Source organism: Pristiophorus japonicus, chromosome 3, assembly GCF_044704955.1.
Source record: "Pristiophorus japonicus isolate sPriJap1 chromosome 3, sPriJap1.hap1, whole genome shotgun sequence".
NCBI classification, from domain to species: Eukaryota; Metazoa; Chordata; class Chondrichthyes; family Pristiophoridae; genus Pristiophorus; species Pristiophorus japonicus.
In genome coordinates this window covers 291,107,911-291,135,224 of record NC_091979.1, presented here as the reverse complement: position 1 = coordinate 291,135,224, position 27,314 = coordinate 291,107,911, and the positions used below count along the sequence as shown (strand labels likewise).

Sequence of the window (27,314 nt, the reverse complement as noted above, 5' to 3'; positions counted from 1 at the left end):
TGTATGCCATGTAGGATATGTAATTCTATCACCAGGTTGCTGAGATGTCCCCCTCTCTCCATCTCCCACTTCCAGCTGCCCGGTAGTTCTAATGCACACTCCTCTGGTGCTGTGAGCATGGCAAATGATGGTGGCCCACCTCCAGTTCTATTCCTCTCCCTCTCATTGTGAGCTCTCTTCCTGCAAGGAGGGAAAGAAGAGAAAGTTGCGTGAAATGATGGAATGAGTTTAAGGAATGGATGGGTTGCATCTTTACAGGGAGACTATGATGGAGTGGAGTGGTCTCCTTGTGTGTTGTTAGTTGGTATGATTGCATTATCATAAGGGTGAGTGTGAAGGGTGGGGACTTGATACTGTAGATAGAGAGAAGGATGGCTGGACATGCAAGGTATGTTGGTGTGAGTAATGATGTGCAGGGGTAGGGTTGGGAAGGCAGAGTGATGGGGATGTGATGAAAGGCACAGCAGGATGAAGCTGAGTGTGGCTTTGTATTCACCTTTCCTGATCTATTGAGATAATTGAAACCTTTCCTGATCTATTGAGATAATTGAAACATTTCCAGCACTGCACCCAGGTCCGCCTCATCCATGCTGTTCACCTCCTCTGCTATTTGGAGCCAGCCTCTTTTTGTCTCATGGGGTGGTCTCTTCCGCGCATTCGAAGGGAAGAGGACCTCCCTGCATGTTCTGACTCTCTCCACAAGCACATAGAGGGAGTCATCAGAGAACTTGGGTGCAGCCCTCTACCTCTGTGCAATCATGTCTCCAAGTGTTTGGAGCAATCAAAGCCTCCAATGCAGTGATTGCACACTCCTAGATGAACCTTCAAATGCAGTGTGGTCATGGCCCCTTTAAATACCCCTGCTGAATACCTTCATCGATGGCGTCATCAGACCCGCACCATTTCATAGGGCTGGCTAACATGCAGGACAAGCTTAATCGGCCCCATTAGCGCAAACTCTATTTTTGCAGTGGGTTGGAAGCAACAATGGGGTTGTGACCCGCCATGCCGATCGCCCACACCCTACCCGGTCAGGTAAAGAAAGTTCCAATTCCCTTCTTGCCAGCTTCTCATCCTCTATCTTCCATAAACTACTTGTCCAAAACTCTGCCCATTACCCCTGTCTTTGCTGATTTACATTGGCTCCCAATTCTCCAATTTCTTAAATATAAAATTCTTGTCCTTGTGCTTAAACTTCTCTATGTCTCATCACCGACCCTCATCTTGATAACCTCCTCCAGCTCTATAACCGCAAGCTAAATTCTCCTTTCCTCTAACTCCAGCTTCTTATGCATTCCCCCTCCCTTTGCCCACCATGGGCAGCCACATGTTCAGTCGCCTGGGTCTAACTCTCTAGAATTCCCCTTAAACTCTCCAAGCTCGATTTTACGGTGCTGTCCACCTCTGTTTTCGCCCCGGAAGGGCGTCAATGACAGCGGTGAGCTCTTCTTGACAGGCGGTCAGCTTCCAGCATCCCGCTGGGGTTTGCAGGGCTGGTTTTGGTGGGGCAGGGAGCATTACTACCTGGAAGAGGCGAGCCAGTGTGCAACGCCCCTGGTTACAACATCAGCTCGCTTTCTGACTCCTGCCCGACCCATAGCGCACCTTGCTGGGACCGCAGTCCAACCTATACCAGCTGCAGTGAGGTAAGTAATGTCTACCTCAGGTAAGTGTGATTGTTTTTTCTTTTTTGCGATTTATGTTATGATGGCGTGGGCTATGTATTGGGAATGTTTTTGGTGTTTTTTTTTCTCCCCAGGCCTCTCTTAGAGCGCTCCAAGGCTGGCTGTTTAGCTTGGGATTTTCGCAACCTCAGCCAGCCTCACGCCCTAATAGAGGTGTACAACGCCTCCTTTAGCACTCCGCCCCACACTCAGGGTCCAGCTACCTAATTTTACTGACTAAGGTGCAAACTGTTCCTGGGTGCAAACTTTATCATCCCGCCGCCATTACTGCCCCAAAACTAGCAAAGCCAAAAATCCAGCCTTGCATCTTTCCACCTCTCTCTCTTCTTTCAGACCTTCCTTAAAACCCACCTGTTTGACCACATTTTTGATCATCTCTCTTAGCATCTTTTTCTCAGGCTTGGCATTGGTTTTCCTCATGCCTCTGGGACGTACCATGGTCATTTTTCTACGTTAAAGGAGCTATATATTTGCAAGCTGTTATTGTTTTTAACTTCTATTTTGAGGCACTGCCTTAATCACTCAGCGGGGAGATCAACCCGAAGGGCTAGATGCCATTTTGTTTAAAGTCCCTGCCATGATGATAAATGCAAGTGATGCAATGACATTTTTTATGATGTTTTACTTCAATGCAAACTGTATGACAGCACTTAGAAAACTCTGAGTGGGGAGCGGAGTTTCAATTAATTAAATATACCATTTAATAAATTAATGCTAATTAAGAACTTTTTTTATGTCCCGAGTGGACAATGATTACAAGTGGTAAGAATTACATTAATTACTTCATGAGTGATTCCGACAGGCAGGTTTGATCAAAGTTAAGTCAGTGCAATCAGTAAATGAATACTGCTTAGAAGCTTTGCTCTAATTTCAGGATAATGAAGACCCTAACTACAGAGCAAAAACTACTGCCACTCCACAATGCTAAAGACTATATAAGAGTAGGAAGAGGTTGGAACTAATGAGATACAAATAATCAAGGAGGTGTTGCAACAGCAGGATTTCACGGGAGGTTAATGAGCATAATCTAGGAAGAGGCAGCTGGGCTCGACTGACAGCACCACTGAGACTCATTATACTGATTTATTTAACAGAATTACTTTCACTGAAAGAGGTTCTCTAACATACCCTGATTCCTTTGCTGCAGTTCTTATCCTATTTATACCACAGGCTGAATTCACCAACAACAGAAACATTTGTCAGATTTCCACAACCACAGTTGCTCCACAGCTAAAAATGCGACTTTAAAGCACCTCAGACACGAGCAGTGGGTATAAAGTTGCATTTGTGGCTTTGCCGGTCTGGCTGGGATCTTATTTCCCTCTCTCTTACTTTTGCCCACCTTGATGGCCTTCTGCTTTAGAGACAAGGAGAAACTCCCATTAATTCATTGAAACTGCCCTCCCCACTCTTTTCCAAGTGCTGTCATACAGTTTGCACTGAAGTAAAACATCATAAAAATTGTCATTGCATCACTGTATTTATCATCATGGTGGGGTCTTAACACAAAATGGCATCTAGCCCTTCAGGTTGATGTCCATGCTTGACCTTACACTTTGGTTTCTTAATTAAAGAATAGTAAACTGGTCACTATCTTTCTTGTTTTTCTTGACTATCATCATTTCTCATCCTTGTATTAAAGAAAGAACTTTCATTTGTACAGCCTTTCACTCCTTCAAGACACCCCAAAGCCTATTACAGCCAATTACTTTTGAAGTGTAGACATGTTTTTGTGGGCATTTCAAGATTTTCTTTACGCTCCTGTTTTGTATTTGTATTAACCTTGTGCTGTTGGCTCCCAATGCATAGGTCTTGTGCAGCCAGCTAAACAATCAAGCAAGAACTACCAGATTTTATAAGACCAGTAACCAGAAATACCCGGTTTTATTTATTGGCTCATCTTGCCTGTTACTGGTCCAACTGGTCACAATAAGTGGGCTGGTCTGGGAGCAGTGAATTTCCCACACTAATGTCATGATGTAACATTATAATGTCAGTGTGTATATGTTCCTTTAGTACTCCTTGGACATCATGACATTACTTGTTACTAGCATCATGTACCTTCAACTGGGAACTCACTATTTTGGGGCTGGTACTTCAGGTAAAGGCCTGCAGCAGCTTAAAAAATTATTTAGATAAACATTGCTTGCAAGTTCTGCAAGAGAACCCAGAGCCCCAAAGATTACTAAAGAATGTGTAGAACTCATTTTGTATGAAGTCATGCAGAGGAAGGGAGCATTCTTTGGCACATAGCAACATATGGAGTGCAACAGAAACTTGGCAGTCACTGCTCTTCAGTCAAATGCAGGCAAGAAAGAAGTAAATAACCTGCATTTATATAACACCTTTCATGAGCTCGGGAGGAAATTAAAGAGCAGGACCTCAAAAGTAATAATCTCTTTTTTAAAACAGTAGAACCAGAGGATATGACCTGGGCTTGAAGGGGGAGTAAATTCAAAATGAATCTGTGTAAAAAGTTATTTCAGTGAGCGAGTGGTAAATCTATGAAAAGGGCTCCCTTGGAAGATGCTGGACTGATTCGTTAATTCATATGCAAATGAGATAGATTTCTTTCAGAAAACAATATTTTGGGATTCAGTGTATGAGCAGCTTGAGACATGACATATGGTAAGTGTAGTATGCTTCAGAGGAACAGGTGACTTTGGACCTATGGTTCCCAAAGCTTTCCAACACTGGGGTTTTCTTTGCCTCATGTCTGGGTCTGTTGTAGACTAATTGATAGAGATTTATTGCCATGATTAGTCACCAACTCCATTATTACTGTATCATGCAACTACCAGATGGTAGAAGGCAAACTAGATGAACCTTGGTGTTTTCGCATCTAACAATTCCTATGTTCCTGTAGAGCTAGCCCTCGGGAGGAGCAGTGGTAGCGGTACTACAATTGGCCTCAGCATCCCTAGATTAGGGAGGGACTTCCATTAAAAACAGGATGTTAAATAAAAATTGAATCAGTCTCAGCTACGTTGAATAGAGTGTGACGCTCATTATCAATGTTCACATATGAACATTGGGGTGAAATACTGGAGAGCGTTCAGGGAACTGAAGTCAGTGAGTTAATACCAATGGGAGAGGAGAGAAATTGGGGAGGGAAATGGATAATAAAAATTTACTTTGTTGTATTATCAAAAAGCATTATGAGGACAATGCTAACAGTACCTGTTGTAGCAAGGTGAGTTGCTGGGCTATATGCTGTGGGCTGTAGTTGGCCAACATGAACAGTCCTTTCTCATCAATTTTCTGGTAAGCGCCCGACAGTTCTGTTGCAAAGCTACGATAGCAAGGCCTTGGTAGTGTAGCTGCTATATTATAATTCTTCTCATTTTGTTGAGGGCTTGAAGGCTCAGTACCTTTTCTAATCTTCCATTTAAAGCTCTATTTCAACAATAAGAGATTGACAGAATGTAATGTGCAGCAATATTGCAAAACATTTATAAGATACACCAATGAAACCCATTGTAATGGGGCAGTATTTTATTTTCAAAGATTCTTTCACCTCATTATTCTTTCATTTTACATAATACATTGAAATAAAAATAGAAAGAGCAGAATCTGAATACACAGTATAGTGAAAATGAAAAGTGCTGATAAACTTGATGCATCAAATTATCTGTTGAATACTTACCAGGCAACTGTATAAAGGTAAGTATACATTATTCACGTTCTGTACAGACCAATTGCTATTTAACTATTTGGTGAGCACACCTTTTTAAACCAATCATACTAGTATATAGAAATTACCAATGTTTTATAGAAACTGAGTTCTTTTTCTTTTTCTTTATCAATAGGTAACCTTTAACATTGTTGTTGTTGTTGCCAAATTAAGTTAATCTAAGGGTTAAGTTGTGGCAGGAGAGCTTGGACACTTGTCATGCTCCTCCTGTGCTATGTGGGAACTCAGGGACGCTTCCAGTGTCCCTGACGACTACATGTGCAGGAAGTGTATTCGACTGCAGCACCTGACAGACCGCAGTGCGGCACTGGAGCTGCGGGTGGATTTACTCTGGAGCATCTGCGATGCTGAGGATGTCATGAATAGCACGTTTAGTGAGTTGGTCATACCGCAGGTAAAGGTTACACAGCCAGATAGGGTATGGGTGACCAACAGGAAGAGCTGTGGAAGGAAGGTAGTGCAGGGGTCCCCTGCGGCCATCCCCCTCCAAAACAGATACACCGCTTTGGGTACTGTTGAGGGGGATGACTCATCAGGGGAGAGCAGCAGCAGCCAAGTTCATGGCACCATGGCACAGGAAGGCAGGAAAAAGAGTGGGGGAGCTATAGTGGTAGGGGATTCGATTGTAAGGAGAACAGATAAAAGTTTCTGCAGCCGCAATTGAGACTCCATATTGGTATGTTGCCTCTCTGGTGCAAGGGTCAAGGATGTCTCGGAGTGGCTGCAGGATATTTTGAAGGAGGAGGGTGAACAGCCAGTTGTCGTGGTGCATATAGGTACCAATGATATCGGTAAAAAACGGGATAAGGTCCTACAAGACGAATTTAGGGAGCTAGGAGCTAAATTAAAAAGTAGGACCTCAAAAGTAGTAATCTCAGGATTGCTACCAGTGCCTCGAGCTAGTCAGAGTAGGAATCGCAGGATAGCTCAGATGAATACTAGCTTGAGGAGTGGTGCAGAAGGAGGGATTCAAATTCCTGGGACATTGGAACCGGTTCTGGGGGAGGTGGGACCAGTACAAACCGGATGGTCTGCACCTGGGCAGGACTGGAACCAATGTCCTCGGGGGAGTGTTTGCTAGTGCTGTTGGGGAGGGGTTAAACTAATATGGTAGGGGGATGGGAACCTATGCAGGGAGACAGAGGCAAGTAGAATGGGGGCAGAAGCAAAAGATAGAAAGAAGAAAAGTAAAAGTGGAGGGCAGAGAAACCCAAGGACAAAAGCAAAAAGGGCCACATTATAGCAAAATTCTAAAGGGGCAAAGTGTGTTAAAAAGACAAGCATGAAGGCTCTGTGCCTCAATGTGAGGAGTATTTGTAATAAGGTGGACGAATTAACTGCGCAGATAGCTGTTAACGGATATGATGTATTTGGCATCACGGAGACATGGCTCCAGGGTGACCAAGGCTGGGAATTCAACATTCAGGAAGGATAGATAGAAAGGAAAAGGAGGTGGGGTGGCGTTGCTGGTTAAAGAGGAAATTACCGCAATAGTAAGGAAGAACATTAGCTTGGATGATGTGCAATCGGTATGGGTGGAGCTACGAAATACCAAAGGGCAGAAAACGCTAGTGGGAGTTGTGTACAGACCACCAAACAGTAGTAGTAAGGTTGGGGACAGCATCAAACAAGAAATTAGGGATGCATGCAATAAAGGTACAGCAGTTATCATGGGTGACTTTAATCTACATATTGATTGAGCGAACCAAACTGGTAACAATGCGGTGGAGGAGGATTTCCTTGATTGTATTAGGGATGGTTTTCTCAACCAATATGTCGAGGAACTAACTACAGGTCTGGCCATTCTAGACTGGGTGATGTGTAATGAGAAAGGACTAATTAGCAATCTTGTTGTGCAAGGCCCCTTGGGGAAGAGTGACCATAATATGGTAGAATTCTTTATTAAGATGGAGAGTAACACAGTTAATTCAGAGACTCGGGCCCTGAACTTAAGGAAAGGGAACTTCGATGGTATGAGATGTGAATTGGCTAGAATAGACTGGCGAGTGATACTTAAAAGGTTGAAGGTGGATAGGCAATGGCAAATATTTAAAGGTCACATAGATGAACTTCAACAATTGTACATTCCTGTCTGGAGTAAAAATAAAATGGGGAAGGTGGCTCAACCATGACTAACAAGGGAAATTAAGGACAGTGTTAAATCCAAGGAAGTGGCATATAAATTGGCCAGGAAAAGCAGCAAACCTGAGGACTGGGAGAATTTTATAATCCAGCAGAGGAGGACAAAGAATTTAATTAAAAACATAGAAACATAAAAAATAGGTGCAGGAGAAGGCCATTCGGCCCTTCGAGCCTGCACCGCCATTCAATAAGATCATGGCTGATCATTCCCTCAGTACCCCTTTCCTGCTTTCTCTCCATACCCCTTGATCCCATTCACCATAAGGGCCATATCTAACTCCCTCTTGAATATATCCAATGAACTGGCATCAACAACTTTCTGCGGCAGGGAATTTCACAGGTTAACAACTCTCTGAGTGAAGAAGTTTCTCCTCATCTCAATCCTAAATGTCCTACCCCTTATCCTATGACTACGTCCCCTGGTTCTGGACTTCCCCAACATCGGGAACATTCTTCCCGCATCTAACCTGTCCAGTCCCGTCAGAATCTTATACGTTTCTATGAGATTTCCTCTCATCCTTCTAAACTCCAGTGTATAAAGGCCCAGTTGATCCAGTCTCTTTTCATCTGACAGTCCAGCCATCCCGGGAATCAGTCTGGTGAACCTTCGCTGCACTCCCTCAACAGCAATAACGTCCTTCCTCAGATTAGGAGACCAAAACTGAACACAATATTCCAGGTGAGGCCTCACTAAGGCCCTGTACAACTGCAGTAAGACCTCCTTGCTCCTACACTCAAATCCCCTAGCTATGCAGGCCAACATATCATTTGCCTTCTTCACCGCCTGCTGTACCTGCATGCCAACTTTCAGTGACTGATGGACCATGACAGCCAGGTCTCATTGCACCTCCCCTTTTCCTAACCTGCCGACATCCAGATAATATTCTGCCTTCGTGTTTTTGCCCCCAAAATGGATAACCTCACATTTATCCACATTATACTGCATCTGCCATGCATTTGCCCACTCACCTAACCTGTTCAAGTCACCCTGCAGCCTCTTAGCGTCCTCCTCACAGCTCACAGTGCCACCCAGTTTAGTGTCATCTGCAAACTTGGAGTTATTACACTCAATTCCTTCATCTAAATCGTTAATGTATATTGTAAATAGCTGGGGTCCCAGCACTGGGCCCTGCGGCACTCCAATAGTCACTGCCTACCATTCTGAAAAGGACCCATTGATCCCGACTCTCTGCTTCCTGTCTGCCAACCAGTTCTCTATCCACGTCAGTACATTACCCCCAATTTTTTTTTAGTGTGATTTTGCACACTAAATACACCACATCCACTGGTTCTCCCTTGTCCACTCTGCTAGTTACATCCTCAAAAAATTCCAGAAGATTCGTCAAGCATGATTTCCCTTTCATAAATCCTTGCTGACTTGGTCCGATCCTGTCACTGCTTTCCAAATGCGCTGCTATTTCATCCTGAATGATTGATTCCAACATTTTCCCCACTACTGATGTCAGGCTAACCGGTCTATAATTACCCGCTTTCTCTCTCCCTCCTTTTTAAAAAAGTGGTGTTACATTAGCTACCCTCCAGTCCATAGGAACTGATCCAGAGTCGATAGACTGTTGGAAAATGATCACCAATTATTTCCATTATTTCTACGGCCACTTCCTTAAGTAGTCTGGAATGCAGACTATCAGGCCCCGGGGATTTATCGGCCTTCAATCCCATTAATTTCCCTAACACAATTTCCTGCCTAATAAGGATTTCCTTCAGTTCCTCTTTATCACTAGACCCACTGTCCCCTGGTACATTCGGAAGGTTATTTGTGTCTTCCTTCGTGAAGACAGAACCGAAGTATTTGTTCAATTGGTCTGCCATTTCTTTGTTCCCCATTATAAATTCACCTGAATCCGACTGCAAGGGACCTACGTTTGTCTTCACTAATCTTTTTCTCTTTACATATTTATAGAAGCTTTTGCAGTCAGTTTTTATGTTCCCTGCAATCTTCCTCTCGTACTCTATTTCCCCCCTCTTAATTAAACCCTTAGTCTTCCTCTGTTGAATTCTAAATTTCTCCCAGTCCTCAGGTTTGCTGCTTTTTCTAGCCAATTTATATGCTTCTTCCTTGGCTTTTAACACTATCCTTAATATCCTTTGTTCGCCATGGATGAGCCACCTTCCCCGTTTTATTTTTACTCCAGACAGGGATGTACAATTGCTGAAGTGATCTTTAAATGTTTGCCATTTCTTATCCACCATCAACCCTGTAGGTATCCTTTGCCAGTCTATTCTAGCTAATCCACGCCTCATACTGTCAAAGTTACCTTTCCTTAAGTTCAGGACCTTAGATTCCGAATTAACTGTGTCACTCTCCATCTTAATAAAGAATTCTACCATATTATGGTCACTGATCCCCAAGGGGTGTCGCACAACAAGATTGCTAATTAGTCCTTTCTCATTACACATCACCCAGTCTAGGGTGGCCAGCTCTCTAGTTGGTTCCTCGACATATTGGTCAAGAAAACCATCCCTAATACACTCCTGGAAATCCTACTCCACCGCATTACTACCAGTTTGGTTAGCCCAATCAATATGTAGATTAAAGTCGCCATGATAACTGCTGTACCTTTATTGCACACATCCCTTATTTCTTGTTTGATGCTGTCCCCAACCTCACTACTACTGTTTGGTGGCCTGTACACAACTCCCACTTGCGTTTTCTGCCCTTTGGTATTCCGCAGCTCCACCCATACCGATTCCACATCATCCAGGCTAATGTCCCTCCTTACTATTGCATTAATTTCCTCTTTAACGAACAACGCCACCCCGCCTCCTTTTCCTCTCTGCCTATCCTTCCTAAATGTTGAATACCCCTGGATGTTGAGTTCCCAGCCTTGGTCACCCTGGAGCCATGTCTCCGTGATGCAAATGACATCATATTCGTTAACTGCTATCTGCGCAGTTAATTCGTCCACCTTATTCCGAATAGTCCTCGCATTGAGGCACAGAGTCTTCAGGTTTGTCTTTTTAATACACTTTGCTCCTTTAGAATTTTTCTGTAATGTGGCCCTTTTTGTTTTTTGCCTTGGGTTTCTCTGCCCTCCACTTTTACTTTTCTCCGTTCTATCTTTTGCTTCTGCCTCCACTTTTTTTCCCTCTGATTCCCTGCATAGGTTCCCAACCCCCTGACATGTTAGTTTAACTCCTCCCCAACAGCACGAGGAAACACTCCCCCTAGGACATTGGTTCCGGTCCTGCCCAGGTACAGACCATCCGGTTTGTACTGGTCCCACCTCCCCCAGAACCAGTTCCAATGTCCCAGGAATTTAAATCCCTCCCTTTTGCACCACTGCTCAAGCCACGTATTCATCTGAGCTATCCTGCGATTCCTACTCTGACTGGCATGTGGCACTGGTAGCAATCCTGAGATTACTACTTTTGATGTCCCACTATTTCATTTAGTTCCTAGCTCCCTAAATTCGTCTTGTAGGACCTCATTCCATTTTTTACCTATATGCACCACGACAACTGGCTGTTCACCCTCCCTTTTCCGAATGTCCTGCACCCACTCCGAGACATCCTTGACCCTTGCACCAGGGAGGCAACATACCATCCTGGTGTCTCGGTTGCGGCCGCAGAAACTTCTATCTATTCCCCTTACAATCGAATCCCCTATCACTTTAGCTCTCCCACTCTTTTTCCTGCCCTCCTGTGCAGCAGAGCCACCCACAGTGCCATGAACTTGGCTGCTGCTGCTCCCCCCTGATGAGTCATCTCCTCTAACAGTACCCAAAGCGGTGTATCTGTTTTGCAGGGGGATGACCGCAGGGGACCCCTGCACTACCTTCCTTGCACTGCTCTTCCTGCTAGTCATCCATTCCCTATCTGGCTGTGTACCCTTTTTCTGCGGTAAGACCAACTCGCTAAACATGCTATTCACGTCATTCTCAGCATCGTGGTTGCTCCCGAGTTCCTTCACCCGCAGCTCCAGTGCCGCAATGCGGTCTGTCAGGAGCTGGAGGCAGATACACTTCCCACACATGTAAATGTCAGGGACACCGGAAGCGTCCCTGACTTCCCATAGTACAAGAGGAGCATAACACGTAGGGGAAAATAGGAGTATGAAAGTAAGCTTGCTGGGAACATAAAAACTGACTGAAAAAGCTTCTATAGATATGTGAAGAGAAAAAGATTCGTGAAGACAAACGTAGGTCCCTTGCAGTCAGATTCAGGTGAATTTATAATGGGGAACAAAGAAATGGCGGACCAGTTAAACAAATACTTTGGTTCTGTCTTCACGAAGGAAGACACAAATAACCTTCCGGAAATATTAGGGGACCGAGGATCTAGTGAAAAGGAGGAACTGAAGGAAATCCTTATTAGATGGGAAATTGTGTTAGGGAAATTGATGGGATTGAAGGCCGATACATCCACGGGGCCTGATAGTCTGCATCCCAGAATACTTAAGGAAGTGGCCGTAGAAATAGTGGATACATTGGTGATAATTTTCCAACAGTCTATCGACTCTGGTTCAGTTCTTATGGACTGGAGTGTAGCTAATGTAACACCACTTTTTAAGAAAGGAGGGAGAGAGGAAATGGGTAATTATAGACCGGTTAGCCTGACATCAGTTGTGGGGAAAATGTTGGAATCAATTATTAAAGATGAAATAGCAGCGCATTTGGAAAGCAGTGACAGGATCGGTCCAAGTCAGCATGGATTTATGAAAGGGGAATCATGCTTGACAAATCTTCTAGAACTTTTTGAGGATGTAACTGGTAGAGTGGACAAGGGAGAACCAGTGGATGTGGTATGTTTGGACTTCAAAAGGCTTTTGACAAGGTCCCACACAAGAGATTGGTGTGCAAAATTAAAGCACATGGTATTGGGGGTAATGTACTGACTGGTTGGCAGACAGGAAGCAGAGAGTCAGGATAAACGGGTCCTTTTCAGAATGGCAGGCAGTGACCAGTGGGGTGCTGCACGGCTCAGTGCTGGGTCCCCAGCTATTTACAATATATATTAATGATTTAGATGAAGGAATTGAGTGTAATATTTCCAAGTTTGCAGATGACACTATGCTGGGTGGCAGTGTGAGCTGTGAGGAGGATGCTAAGAGGCTGCAGGGTGATTTGGACAGGTTAGGTGAGTGGGCAAACGCATGGCAGATGCAGTATAATGTGGATAAATGTGAGGTTATCCACTTTGGTGGCAAAAACATGAAGGCAGAATATTATCTGAATGGCGGCAGATTCGGAAAAGGGGAGGTGCAAAGCGACCTGGGTGTCATGGTACATCAGTGTTTGAAAGTTGGCATGAAGGTACAGCAGGCGGTGAAGAAGGCAAATGGTATGTTGGCCTTCATAGCTAGGGGATTTGAGTACAGGAGCAGGGCGGTCTTACTGCAGTTGTACAGGGCCTTAGTGAGGCCTCACCTGGAATATTGTGTTCAGTTTTGGTCTCCTAATCTGAGGAAGGACGTTCTTGCTATTGAGGGAGTGCAGCGAAGGTTCACCAGACTGATACCCGGGATGGCAGGACTGACATATGAGGAGAGACTGGATCGACTGGGCCTGTATTCACTGAAGTTTAGAAGGCTGAGAGGGGATCTCATAGAAACAAACAAAATCCTGACGGGACTGGACAGGTTAAATACAGGAAGAATGTTCTCGATGTTGGGGAAGTCCAGAACCAGGGGACATAGTTTTAGGATAACATTTAGGACTGAGATGAGGAGAAACTTCTTCACTCAGAGAGTTGTTAACCTGTGGAATTCCCTACTGCAGAGAGTTGTTGATGCCAGTTCATTGGATATATTCAAGAGGGAGTTTGATATGGCCCTTACGGCTAAAGGGATCAAGGGGTATGGAGAGAAAGCAGGAAAGGGGTTCTGAGGGAATGATCAGCCATGATCTTATTGAATGGCGGTGCAGGCTCCAAGGGCCGAATGGCCTACTCCTGCACCTATTTTCTATGTTTCTATGTTTCTAATTGTAGGGTAGATTTTCCTTTCAAGCTCACTGCTGGGTACTCTTACAGGTGTAGTGGAAATGTGATGTGCTCTGCCAGTATGTAAACCTACAGGCACCTTATTCCATAAAATCTTAGGATGGCCCCTAGAACTCCCGCGGCCCCTAGAACTCCCGCAGCCCTCCTGGTCCACAATGGCCCCAGGCCCATTTAGTATCGTTGGAGAAGACCTGAAGCAGCCTAGTTTTTCCTCTTTGCTGTGCCTTGGAACTGAAAATTTTCCAGGCAAAATAAAGAGGAATAGCTCCCACTACATTTCTAAAAAAAAAGCAGCAGCGTACCTTTCTAGAAGAATCTTCATCCAAAAACTTTTTGGACATTGAGTGAACTGATTGATTGTCTTCTTCATTCTTCATGTTCTTTAAACTGAAGCTGAAATAAGACAGTTCCTGCGACATTTTCCCCTCGGAGAAGTTTTGAAGCAAATTAATTAAATATTGACCTCGGCTGTCATATGGAATAACCTTTTTAAAAAAAGATCACATTAAGAAAATGTAATACTCTGGGTTATTACTCTATTCTTCAATGTTTCATTTTGAATAATTATCCTGAATTTCGGTCTCTAATTGGACTCACATTCAATCTTTGTGCTAGTACAATCCATTAGTTAAGTTTATTAAATGTTTAAATCTGTAATATGATTTGCACTGCTGTTTCCTTGCTCATGTTTTATCAATGATATTTTGCACATGCACGGCATTGCTCAAATGAAACATGTACAATAATAATTGTTACGTTTATTATGAGCGAAAGGACAATGGCCCCAAATTTACACAGGCCATGTTCTTGACACCTATGCTGGGATTGCACCCACTGGTTTGAGTTTGAGTGGGCGGGGGGAGCGGGGGCTGGTGGGGGAGGGAGGGTGGTGGGAGTGTGGGCAGGGAGACTGGGGTCACACACTCCAAATAGAACCAGTGGGTGATCATACCATGAGATGTGCATTTCAGGCTCTCATCTTGCTTCACAGGCTGGCAACACTGGTGGAACTTTCCTATTCTGGGAGAGGTCAGGTCACCGCCGCCCGGAAACAGCAGATTGAGACCCTAGTGAACCCGTGTTAGCGTTAAAAATGTAATAAAATTCCCCGACCCCCAATCTCTGAGGGTCCAGGACCAGCGCTTGCCCTGCACTCCCGCCTTGGTGAGGTTCACTTGCGCTTTGCAGAAGAGCTGTACACCTCATCTCACTTGGCATACTGGCATTAGGACTTATGTCTGAGGCCAAGTATGCAGGAATTCCCAATGAAGTGACTGTCTGCCCTCAATCCAGCCCCCTCTCTGTCAGTGGCCTTGCATGGGGCAAGGGAGACCATCCCCCCAAACAAAGTCACTGGAAACTTCAGTGCAAGGCCAGGACCCAATACCTCCAGGTCCTAATATTGTTTGCAATCATTCTGCTGAAATCCTGTGCAATTTATATTGGGAGTCTGCCAGAATGGTTGAGAAATTTTGCGTCCATGGGGCTGAAATTGGCAATTGCCCCATTTGGCAGATGTCCTGCCCCGCAAGCGAAATTGGGGTTAACGCCGTTCACAGGAAATGGAGCTGGGTGGGATCGGGGGCGCTACCCGGTCTTCTCTGCGTAGCGCTGACGCGTTTCAATGCTCCTCGTTTTCCATTAAAAGGGAGGGACACTATGAGCTTTGCAAGCCCTCTGATGGCCTCCTCTGGGCTAACAGGGATGCGAGGTGCCATGGCCGCAGCCCAGCACCAACCGTAGTGCCGGGCTGCACGAGCGCGGCTCGGACCCCGCAAAAGCATCGTATAATGCCCCGATCAGTAAGTGGGAGGTGCGGCGCATCTCCCCATTAAGTTTCACCCCGCGATCGGTGTACGGCCAGGTTCATGACACGTGAGGCTGGCGCAGGCGTCATCGCCGGAGGCGCAGCGGCCCGGGGCGCTACCAGCGGGGCGTGCCGCTACTGCATTGATGCCTCCACTAAAGGCCAGCGAGACCAGGAGCTCGGGGAGTTGGCTGAGGCGGGAGTTCGGGCAGCAGATCGGCGAGGCCTATAAAGGCCAGCAAGACCAGGAGCTCGGGGAGTTGGCTGAGGCGGGAGTTCGGGCAGCAGATCGGCGAGGCCTATAAAGGCCAGCGAGACCAGGAGCTCGGGGAGTTGGCTGAGGCGGGAGTTCGGGCAGCAGATCGGCGAGGCCTATAAAGGCCAGCGAGACCAGGAGCTCGGGGAGTTGGCTGAGGCGGGAGTTCGGGCAGCAGATCGGCGAGGCCTATAAAGGCCAGCGAGACCAGGAGCTCGGGGAGTTGGCTGAGGCGGGAGTTCGGGCGGCAGATCGGTGAGGCCTATAAAGGCCAGCGAGACCAGGAGTTCGTAAGTCGGAGAGGAGGGAGTTCGGGCGGCAGATCGGATAGGCCTATGAAGGCCAGCGAGACTAGGAATTTGTGAGTCGGAGAGGCGGGAGTTCGGGCGGCAGATCGGAGAGGCCTATAAAGGCCAGCGAGACAAGGAGCTCGTGAGTCGGAGAGGCGGGAGTCCGAGGTGCGTGGAGAGGCCTATAAAGGCCAGCTGGTGCAGCTGCAGCGGGGAGAGAAGGCAAAAAAGTAGAAAGAAATCGAAAGGTGATGTCACAGACAAGGGAATAAGTGATTGGTAAGTAGTTTTTCTTTTCTTTGCTACCTCAGTAAGTAACATTTAGCATTGTTGTTGCCAATTTAAGTTTATCTAAGGGTTAAGTCATGGCAGGACAGCTCGGACACGTGTAATGCTCCTCCTGTACTATGTGGGAACTCAGGGACGCTTCCGGTGTCCCTGACAACTATGTGTGCGGGAAGTGCATCCACCTCCAGCTCCTGACAGATCGCATTGCGGCACTGGAGCTGCGGGTGGATTCACTCTGGAGCATCCACGATGCTGAGAATGACGTGAATAGCACATTTAGTGAGTTGGTCTTACCGCAGGTAAAGGGTACACAGCCAGATAGTAAATGGGTGACCAACAGGAAGAATAGAGCAAGGAAGGTAGTGTAGGGGTCCCCTGCGGTCATCTCCCTGCAAAACAGATACATCGCTTTGGGTACTGTTGAGGGGGATGACTCATCAGGGGAGGGCAGCAGCAGCCAAGTTTATGGCACCGTGGGTGGCTTTGCTGCATAGGAGGGCAGGAAAAAGAGTGGGAGAATGATAGTGATATGGGGATTCAATTGTAAGGGGAATAGATAGGCATTTCTGCGGCCGCATCCGAGACTCCAGGATGGTATGTTGCCTCCCTGGTGCAAGGGTCATGGATGTCTCGGAGCGGGTGCAGGACATTCTGAAAAGGAAGGGTGAACAGCGAGTTGTCGTGGTGCACATAGGTACCAACGAGATCGGTAAAAAACGGGATGAGGTCCTACGAGACGAATTTAGGGAGCTAGGAGTTAAATTAAAAAGTAGGACCTCAAAAGTAGTAATCTCAGGATTACTACCAGTGCCACGTGCTAGTCAGAGTAGGAATCACAGGATAGCTCAGATGAATATGTGGCTTGAGGAGTGGTGCAAAAGGGAGGGATTCAAATTCCTGGGACATTGGAACCGGTTCTGGGGGAGGTTGGACCAGTACAAACCGGACGGTCTACACCTGGTCAGGACCAGAACCAATGTCCTCGGGGGAGTGTTTGCTAATGCTTTTGGGGAGGAGTTAAACTAACATGGCAGGGGAATGGGAACCTATGCAGGGAGACAGAGGGAAATAAAATGGAAGCAGAAGCAAAAGATAGAAAGGAGAAAAGTAAAAGTGAAGGGCAGAGAAACCCAAGTCAAAAAACAAAAAGGGCCACATTACAGCAAAATTCTAAAGGGGCAAAGTGTGTTAGAAAGACAAGACTGAAGGCTCTGTGCCTCAATGTGAGGAGTTTTCGGAATAAGGTGGACGAATTAACTGCACAGACAGCAGTTAACGGGTATGATGTAATTGGCATCAGGGAGACATGGCTCCAGGGTGATCAAGGCTGGGAACTCAACACCCAGGGGTATTCAACATTTAGGAAGGATAGGCAGAGAGGAAAAGGAGGCGGGGTGGCGTTGTTGGTTAAAGAGGAAATTAATGCAATCGTAAGGAGGGACATTAGCCTGGATGATGCGGAATCGGTATGGGTGGAGCTGCGGAATACCGAAGGGCAGAAATGCTAGTGCGAGTTGTGTACAGATCACCAAACAGTAGTCGTGAGGTTAGGGACAGCATCAAACAAGAAATAAGGAATGTGTGCAATAAAGGTACAGCAGTTATCATGGGCGACTTTAATCTACATTTGATTGGGCTAACCAAACTGGTAGCAATGCGGTGGAGGAGGATTTCCTGGAGTGTATTAGGGATGGTTTTCTTGACCAATATGTCGAGGAACCAATTAGAGAGCTGGCCATCCTAGACTGGGTGATGTGTAATGAGAAGGGACTAATTAGCAATCTTGTCATGCGAGGCCCCTTGGGAAGGGTGACCATAATATGGTAGAATTCTTTATTAAGATGGAGAGTGACGGTATGAGGCGTGAATTGGCTAGAATAGACTGGCAAAGGATTCTTAAAGGGTTGATGGTGGATAAGCAATGGCAAACATTTAAAGATCACATGGATGAACTTCAGCAATTGTACATCCCTATCTGGAGTAAAAATAAAACGGGAAAGGTGGCTCAACCGTGGATAACAAGGGAAATTAAGGATAGTTTTAAAACCAAGGAAGAGGCATATAAATTGGCAAGAAAAAGTAACAAACCTGAGGATTGGGAGAAATTTAGAATTCAACAGAGGAGGACTAGGAGTTTAATTAAGAGGGGGAAAATAGAGTACGAGAGGAAGTTTGCAGGGAACATAAAAACTGACTGCAAAAGCTTCTATAAATATGTGAAGAGAAAAAGTTTAGTGAAGACAAATGTAGGTCCCTTGCAGTCGGATTGACGTGAATTTATAATGGGGAACAAAGAAATGGCAGACCAATTGAACAAATACTTCGGTTCTGTCTTCACGAAGGAAGACACAAATAACCTTCTGAATGTACTAGGGGACAGTGGGTCTAGTGAGATGAGGAACTGAAGGAAATCCTTATTAGGCGGGAAATTGTGTAAGGGAAATTGATGGGATTGAAGGCCGATAAATCCCCGGGGCCTGATAGTCTGCATTCTAGAGTACTTAAGGAAGTGGCCCTAGAAATAGTGGATGCACTGGTGATCATTTTCCAACAGTCTATCGACTCTGGATCAGTTCGTATGGACTGGAGGGTAGCTAATGTAGCACCACTTTTTAAAAAAGGAGGGAAAGAGAAAACGGGTAATTATAGACCGGTTAGCCTGACATCAGTCGTGTGGAAAATGTTGGAATCAATCATTAAGGATGAAATAGCAGCGCATTTGGAAAGCAGTGACAGGATCGGTCCAAGTCAGCATGGATTTATGAAAGGGAAATCATGCTTGACGAATCTTCTGGAATTTTTTGAGGATGTAACTAGCAGAGTGGACAAGGGACAACCAGTGGATGTGGTGTATTTGGACTTTCAAAATGCTTTTGACAAGGTCCCACACAAGAGATTGGTGTGCAAAATCAAAGCACATGGTATTGGGGGTAATGTACTGATGTGGATAGAGAACTGGTTGGCAGACAGGAAGCAGAGAGTCGGGATAAACGGGTCCTTTTCAGAATGGCAGGCAGTGACTAGTGGAGTGCCGCAGGGCTCAGTGTTGGGACCCCAGCTCTTTACAATATACATTAACGATTTGGATGAAGGAATTGAGTGTAATATCTCCAAGTTTGCAGATGACAATAAACTGGGTGGTGGTGCGAGCTGTGAGGGGGACGCTAAGAGGCTGCAGGGTGACTTGGACAGGTTAGGTGAGTGGGCAAATGCATGGCAGATGCAGTATAATATGGATAAATGTGAGGTTATCCATTTTAGGGGCAAAAACACGAAGGCAGAATATTATCTGAATGGCGGCAGATTAGGAAAAGGGGAAGTGCAACGAGACCTGGGTGTCATGGTTCATCAGTCACTGAAGGTTGGCATGCAGGTACAGCAGGCGGTGAAGAAGGCAAATGGTATGTTGGCCTTTATAGCGAGGGGATTTGAGTATAGGAGCAGGGAGGTCTTACTACAGTTGTACAGGGCCTTAGTGAGGCCTCACCTAGAATATTGTGTTCAGTTTTGGTCTCCTAATCTGAGGAAGGACGTTCTTGCTATTGAGGGAGTGCAGCGAAGGTTCACCAGACTAATTCCAGGAATGGCTGGACTGTCATGTGAGGAGAGACTGGATCAACTGGGCCTTTATTCACTGGAGTTTAGAAGGATGAGAGGTAATCTCATAGAAACGTCTAAGATTCTGACAGGACTGGACAGGTTAGATGCAGGAAGAATGTTCCCGATGTTGGGGAAGTCCAGAACTAGGGGACATAGTGTTAGGATAAAGGGTAGGCCATTTAGGACTGAGATGAGGAGAAACTTTTTCACTCAGAGAGTTGTCAACCTATGGAATTCCCTGCTGCAGAGAGTTGTTGATGCCAGTTCATTGGATATATTCAAGAGGGAGTTAGATATGGCCCTTACAGCTAAGGGGATCAAGGGGTATGGAGAGAAAGCAGGAATGGGTACTGAGGGAATGATTAGCTAGTATCTTATTGAATGGCGGTGCAGGCTCGAAGGGCCGAAAGGCCTACCCCTGCACCTATTGTCTATGTTTCTATGTTTCTAACTCCCGTGCAATTTTGCGGGAGCTGGAATCATGCTTAATGTCTGGGAAGTTGGCATTGGCCTGCATTATAAGATCAAAAGAAATAGGAGCAGGAGTAGGCCATATGGCCCCTCGACCTTGCTCAGTCATTTATAAGGTCATGGCTGATCATCGACCTCAACTCCACTTTCCCGCCCAATCTCCATATCTCTTGATTCCCTAGACTCCAAAAATCTATTGATCTCAGCCTTGAATATATTCAGAGACTCAGCATCCACATCCCTCTGGGGCAGAGAATTCCAAAGATTCACAACCCTCTGAGTGAAGAAATTCCACTTCATCTCTGTCTTAAATGGCCTACCCCTTATCCTGAGACTGTGCTCCCTAGTTCTAGACGCTCCAGCCTGGGCAAACAACCTCTCAGCATCTACCCTGTCAATCTCCTTCAGAATCTTGTGTGTTTCAATGAGATCACCTCTCATTCTTCTGTGTTATTGATGGCCACTGACCACTTGCACCTCGATTGAATGGAACCCCAGACAGTTGACAAACAATATGGTATTCTGTATCAGGGATTCTGTTGTGACACGGGTGCCATCAATAATGCTTTGGACTTTTGGGATCTGTATCCTCTCATGCTCCTGCCAGTTTTCCAGGAGAAACGTGCTGAAGGTTTTAGTCCTTGTGAGCAACCTGTCACTGATTTATGGACTGTGAATCAGCTGATTGATGCTGATCTCCTTTGAGATAGTTTGGAACTAGCTGAAGGTATGCTGACCTTCACTACTATTGGCAGTGCCACCCTTGTGGTGAGTGTTGTCTCCAGGTCAAATTCCAGCAGATCTGCCTGGGCCTGTTCACTATGATGCAAACGATTCTGCCATGCTTCCATGTTTTGATCCTCTTCTTCCTCTTCCAAAAACTCAAACATAGAGATTCCCATATTCAGAATTTTAGATTGCAGCAATCAAAAATACAGTTTTAAATGCTCACCTGCTGAATAGCCAGGATGTTACTTCCCTTAATCATCCATTTTATATGAGTGAGCTGAGTGCACAGCACAGGCATAGTGAGAAGATTGTGACAAGGACCAATTTGCAACTCAATAACATAGTATTCAGCATTTAAAAGCTCTCATAAATTTTGGGCAAGAACACTTTAGGCCAGCTGTAAATGGGTGTGCTGCGTGATTGAGACCGGATCAGCCAAAATGGATTCCCATATGTTATCCTAGCCCTCAGTGGAACTGATTCTGCCAGCTAGAAAATCCATGCGATGTTACACTTTCTCGTTAAGTACCTACTATGCTAGCAGTAATAAACTTAAACTATCCTAATGCACAAATTCAGTGCAATAGTGTACAGAACCCACTTCCTCTGAACAGCAATTTGACAGCATGCAATAAACATGCAGCTTCTGTGCATTATATCACACTGGCAGTATTACAGCTCTGTAACCCTCCATTAGAATAACCATTACAGCTAACACAAACAGTAATTTCTATATACAATCACTCAATATTTTCATTCACTGTTACCCAATCTCTCAAAATGATCTTGCATTAATGCATATTTGTGAATGAATACCTTTAAGCACTAGCATAATTATATCCATATAGGTTCAGAAATACCTTTGAAGAAATAAAAGTTTCTAGCATGTGTAAAACTTCAATGTCCTGTGCAAAATCTATATTGTAGCACTCTTCAATCCATGCCTGCAGGAGATCTAAACTTCGGTTATACACCTTGATGCAGTCAGCTGACCTTTTTTGGTTCACACTGGAATTGTAAAAATAATTTAGTTTACTTTTTCCTATATAAAAATGTTGGATTAAAATTAACAATAGGTGTGTCAATACATTACTACATTTACAATAGCCGACTAGGATAAGAACTAATGAAAGGTGTCAATCAAGAATCAGTCATCGCAAGTTTTATTGGGTGCTTTCCCCTGGCTTGAATCATACGCTGGGTGCCGGGAAAGGGCTCTGCGGCAGGCTGATAAATTTTACTCTCAATTTTCTCACAATTTATAAAAAAGGGATGTTTCAGTTTGGCTGGCCCAAGTGATTTCCAAAATGCTTTTAAAGTCTGGCTTCATGCCACACTGAAGCTACACACATGTGATACAAGTCCAAAAATGCAAAATAACAGCAGTGTGGGCTGAAGGTGACAGAGTACCACACAGCTTCATTTGGGAATCAAACCTGGACCTCGCTCCAGAGTTATACCCTCATTTTTGACATCGATCTATTTTGCAGTGACACAGAAGTGACAGCACAGCTGCAACCTTGGTTATGGACAATTTCCTCCTCTTTGATGTTTTGATCTTTTACTTGCAGCCTCCTGTGACATTGTGGCTGTTGTCTTGAGGACAGCTCAGCCACAATGGCTTAAAAAGTGGAACTGAGCTCTCCTAGACTAGCCATAGATATAATTTTGTAACATTGATTATATCAGTTAAAAATATATATAATGTAAAAAAAAACAGGTTTTCTCCAAATCTCATCTCAAGATAGTGCAAACTCACATTGAAAACATGAACCTCTGACTATTCTTCTCCCCATGGTTCCATCCGGCAAGTATTAATTAGTACCTTCATATTATAGATGATTATAATTTAACTATCATGTAAGAATAATTTTCTTAGATATTTTGCTGACATGTTTAAATTTGGGGTCAGTGTTAACAACTGGAATCATTGGATTACATAGGATGTACGGCACAGAAACAGGCCATTCGGGTTAACCAGTCTATGCCAGCATTTATGCTCCATTCGAACCTCCTCCCGTCTTTCCTCATCTAACTCTATCCACATAACTCTCTATTCCCTTCTCTCTAATACACTTGTCTAGCCTCCCCTTAAATACATCTATACTATTCGCTTCAACCACTCCCTGTGGTAGCGAGTTCCACATTCTCACCACTCTTTGGATAAAGAAGTTTCTTCTGAATTCCGTATTTGATTTCTTGGTGACTATCTTATATTGATGGCCTCTAGTGATGCTCTTCCCCACATGTGGAAACATTCTCTCTGTATCTACTCTTATCAAAATCTTTCATAATTTTAAAGACCTCAATTAGGTCACCCCTCAGCCTTTTTTCAAGAGAAAAGAGATTCAGTCTGTTCATCCTTTCCTGATATGTACATTTCTGGTATCATCCGTGTAAATCTTCTCTACACCCTCTCCAGTGCTTCTATATCCTTTTTATAAGGGACTAATTATTTGTACTGCACTTTTTTGACCGACAGGTGACAAGACCCACCCCCTGTCAAGCTCCGTCCCCTCCAGGCCGAATCATTCCATACGCGTGGTGCCAGAAAAAACCGAAGGCAGCAGGAGGGAGCTAATGGTGGGGGAGGGGCCGATGGCGGCAGGCCTGGGCCCGAAGGGGTGGGTGGGGGGGCCGATGGCGAGAGAGAGGCTGGAGGGAGAGAGAGAGAGGCTGGGGGGAGAGAGAGAGGCTGGGGGAAGAGAGAGAGGCTGGCGGGAGAGAGAGAGAGGCTGGGGGCAGTAAGAGAGGCTGTCGGGGGAGGGAGAGAGGCTGTGGGGGGAGGGAGAGAGGCTGGTGGGGGGGGGGAGAGGCTGGGGGGAGGAGGAGAGAGAGGCTGGGGGGGCACGAGAGAGAGAGGCTGGGGGGGGGAGAGAGAGACTGGGGAAAGAGGCTGTGGGGGGGAAGAGAGAGACTGTGGGGGGAAGAGAGTGGCTGGGGGGGAAGAGAGAGGCTGGGAGGGAAGAGAGAGGCTGGGAGGGAAGAGAGAGGCTGGGGGGGAAGAGAGAGGCTGGGGGGCAGAGAGAGGCATGGCGGGGGGAGAGAGAGATGAGAGGCTGGGGAAGAGAGAGAGACTGGGGGGACAGAGAGAGGCTGCGGGGGGAGGGGGCGGGGGGGGGGAGAGAGAGAGAAGCTGCGGGGAGAGAGAGACTGGGGGAGAGAGAGAGGCTTGGGGGCAGAGAGCGGCTGTGGGGGGAAAGAGAGAGGCTGGTGGGAGAGGCTGGGGGGAGAGAGAGAGGCTGGGCGGGGGGAAGAGAGACTGGGGAGGGGGAAGAGAGGCTGAGGGAGAAGAGGGGTAGAGAGAGAGAGGCTGGGGGGGCGAGAGAGAGAGAGGCTGGTGGGGGGAGAGAGAGGCTGGGGTGGGAAAGAGGGAGGCTGTGGGGCGGGGGGAGCAAGAGGTGGGGTGGGGGGATGGCGAGAGAGGCTGGGGGTGTGGGGAGAGGATGGGAGGAAAAGAGAGAGGCTGGGGTGGGGGGGGGTGAGAGGCTGGGGAGGGAAGAGAGAGACTGGGGAGAGAGAGAGGCTGGGGGGGGGAGAGAGTTAGAGAGGCTGGGGAAGAGGGAGAGGCTGGGGAGAGAGAGAGGCAGGGGGGCAGAGAGAGGCTGGGGGGAGAGGCTGGGGGGAGAGAGAGTGGCTCGGGGGGGAAGAGAGGTTGGGGAGGGGGAGAGAGGCTGGGGAGGGGGAGAGAGGCTGGGGAGAGGAAGGGTATAGAGAGAGAGAGAGGCTGGGGGGCCGGGGCGAGAGAGAGGCTGGAAGGAGAGAGAGAGGCTGGAGGGAGAGAGAAACTGGGAGAGAGAGAGGCTGGGGGTCGGGGGGAGAGAAACTGGGAGAGAGAGAGGCTGGGGGGGCGGGGGGAGAGAGAGGCTGATGGGGAGAGAGAGGCTGGGGAGGAGAGAGAGGGTGGGGGGGTGGGGGGCGCAGAGAGGTTGGAGGGAGCGAGAGACTGGGTGAGAGAGAGAGGCTGGGGGGAGAGGGAGAGGCTGGAGGGAGAGAGGCTGTTGGAGAGAGAGAGACTGGGAGGGAGAGAGAGGCTGCGAGGGGGCGGGGAGAGAGAGGCTTGTGGGGGAGGGTAGGGACGAAGGAGAGAGAGGGAACTCAGGGAAGATGGATCAGGTTCTTCCAACCCCCTACAAGGGACATCATTGGAGTGGATGATATCCAGATCACAACATTGTCACTATTCACTTCGTACCCAAGAAACCTGTTAACAATCCATACACAATGCCTACGCCATCTATGTTGGTGGGGAGGGGACTGGGAGGATGTACTTGCGTTGGGGTAAGGCACTTCGGCTGGGGGAGAGATGTACTTGGACTGGTGAAAAGCACATTGGCTGGGGAAGATGGATGGACTTGGACTGGGGTACGGGACTTTGGCTCGCCCTTGCTATCTTCTGGGGAGCTCTATCCTCTGTTGCTTCAGGAAGTCAAAGTGGATCGAGTTTAAAATTTGCAAAATCAGTGGGATCTTGGGATGGGCGGTTCCAATTACACATTCTTGTGAAACTTCAGGGTGTGGCTTATTCTCCAAGGAGACCAATCAGAAACAAAGGGTGGAGCATGGTGGCCATTTTAGAAGTACAAATAAACATGTCCTTTTTATAATATGGCAACCAGAATTGTACTCAGTACTCAAAGTTTGGTCTCACCAAGGTTTCATAAAATTTAGCATAACTTCACTACTTCTCAATTCTCCTCCTCTAGAAATAAACACCAGTGCTTGTTTTTTTAAATGGCTTTGTTAACCAGTGTTGCTACTTTTAGCGATTTGTGTATTTGTACTCTGAGATCTCTTTGCCCCTCTATCCCACCCAGACTCACACCCTCCTTCATCATCATAGACAGTTCCTCAAAATCGAGGAAGACTTGTTTCTACTTTCAGGTGACTGTACAGCCCAATACGGGGGAATTACAGTCTCTATCACAGGTGGAACAGACAGTCGTTGAAGGAAAGGGTGGGTGGGGAGTCTGGTTTGCCACACGCTCCTTCCATTGCCTGCGCTTGATTTCTGCATGCTCTCGGCGACGAGACCCGAGGTGCTCAGCGCCCTCCTGGATGCTCTTCCCCCAAACACACCCTCCAAATAATAAGTGACCTCCCTATTCTTCCTACCAAAATGTAATAGCTCACATTGATCTGTGTTGAAATTCATTTGCCCATATCATATCATTTAATCTGATAATGTTAGACACTTTCCAATATAGCATAAAGACACAATTGGTAATATTAAACGGAGGAATCCTGAATTAGAAGATGTGCTGTAAATTTATACAATACCTGCTATTGTTGAATCTATCTTTCAGAAACTGGAGGAATTCGCAGGGTGATGTGAAATAACGAAAGGTATAAAAGAACTGCTGAACATAGCCTTCTATTACTGCATTACTGTAAAAATAATAATGTCTGTTAATATACCCATGACGTTAAGCAAAAGATAGCTTTAATTGTTTTAGCACACAGAGAAATCTCATTGATCAACTGCACTGTTGAAAAGTGCCTTTCCCACAAAACTGGGTATTTGCTGTCTCCTCCTGGATAAAAGTAGAAATTATATCAAATCTTTCTGACCCTTCTCATATTCTTACATTACATTCTTATTGAATTGCACTCTGTATATAACACACCTGGATCCAATTTTAGACAATTTCCAGAATATAATTAGTTTATAAGCAAATGTGGGTGGGATTAAAGCCAGTAGAAACTTCCATTGGAAGAATGAGGACTACATGACAAATAATTGAGCTTTCTTACTTCAACCTCAGGTATTCTCCAACAAAAAGATAACTCGGGAAGATTTCCTCTGTGATCTATGTGTCGCAAAACCGAAAACCTATTCTTTATTAAAGTTTTAACGATTTTGCTACACATAGCACACAAAGTAAATTTCTTTCATCAAAGCAATTTTTTTCTTAAACATGAAGAATAGCAAAAATTTTATCATTGCACTTGATAGTCAACAGACATTGCTGATGATACAGCAGATAAGAGCTCTGTGGGCCCCAAATTGTAAACTATTATTCAGAAAGCTAGAACAGAAAACATTGTAGATGGACCAAGTGGGTGCCATGGAGATAAAAAGAGTGGTATGGATCTACAATTCATCTCAAGACACCAGACATCCTCAACAAACTGGATAGTTCCTGTTGCATAATTGCTGATTTTTGTCAAAATGTATAAGTGATTTTGTCTCAATAGACTTTGGATTGCTATAAAATTGTACCAGTGGAGACGAGCTTGGAATCTGTTCACTCTTAAACAAGACTTAAATTATTTTGCTGGCTTTCCATCGAAATGACTTTTTAACTATTGGAGTGTGGGTTTCTTTCTAAAAAGATAACGCCAGAAACTGACTGTGAATTTAAATTCAATCACCTCTCCCCTCCTCCAC

General features: G+C 45.8%; 1 protein-coding gene across 1 annotated transcript in view; it reads right to left on the bottom strand.

Moving 5' to 3' along the window:
- The window catches only part of LOC139255865 (kinase non-catalytic C-lobe domain-containing protein 1), a 308,421-nt gene that overhangs the window by 31,943 nt on the left and 249,164 nt on the right, over window positions 1-27,314 (bottom strand). The window contains exons 23-26 of the mRNA XM_070874040.1: window positions 26,204-26,311; window positions 21,784-21,958; window positions 13,785-13,967; window positions 4,866-5,081 (exon numbers count right to left, since the gene is read on the bottom strand). Coding sequence (XP_070730141.1) covers window positions 4,866-5,081; window positions 13,785-13,967; window positions 21,784-21,958; window positions 26,204-26,311 — 682 coding nt within the window. The remainder of the gene's footprint in view (window positions 1-4,865; window positions 5,082-13,784; window positions 13,968-21,783; window positions 21,959-26,203; window positions 26,312-27,314) is intronic.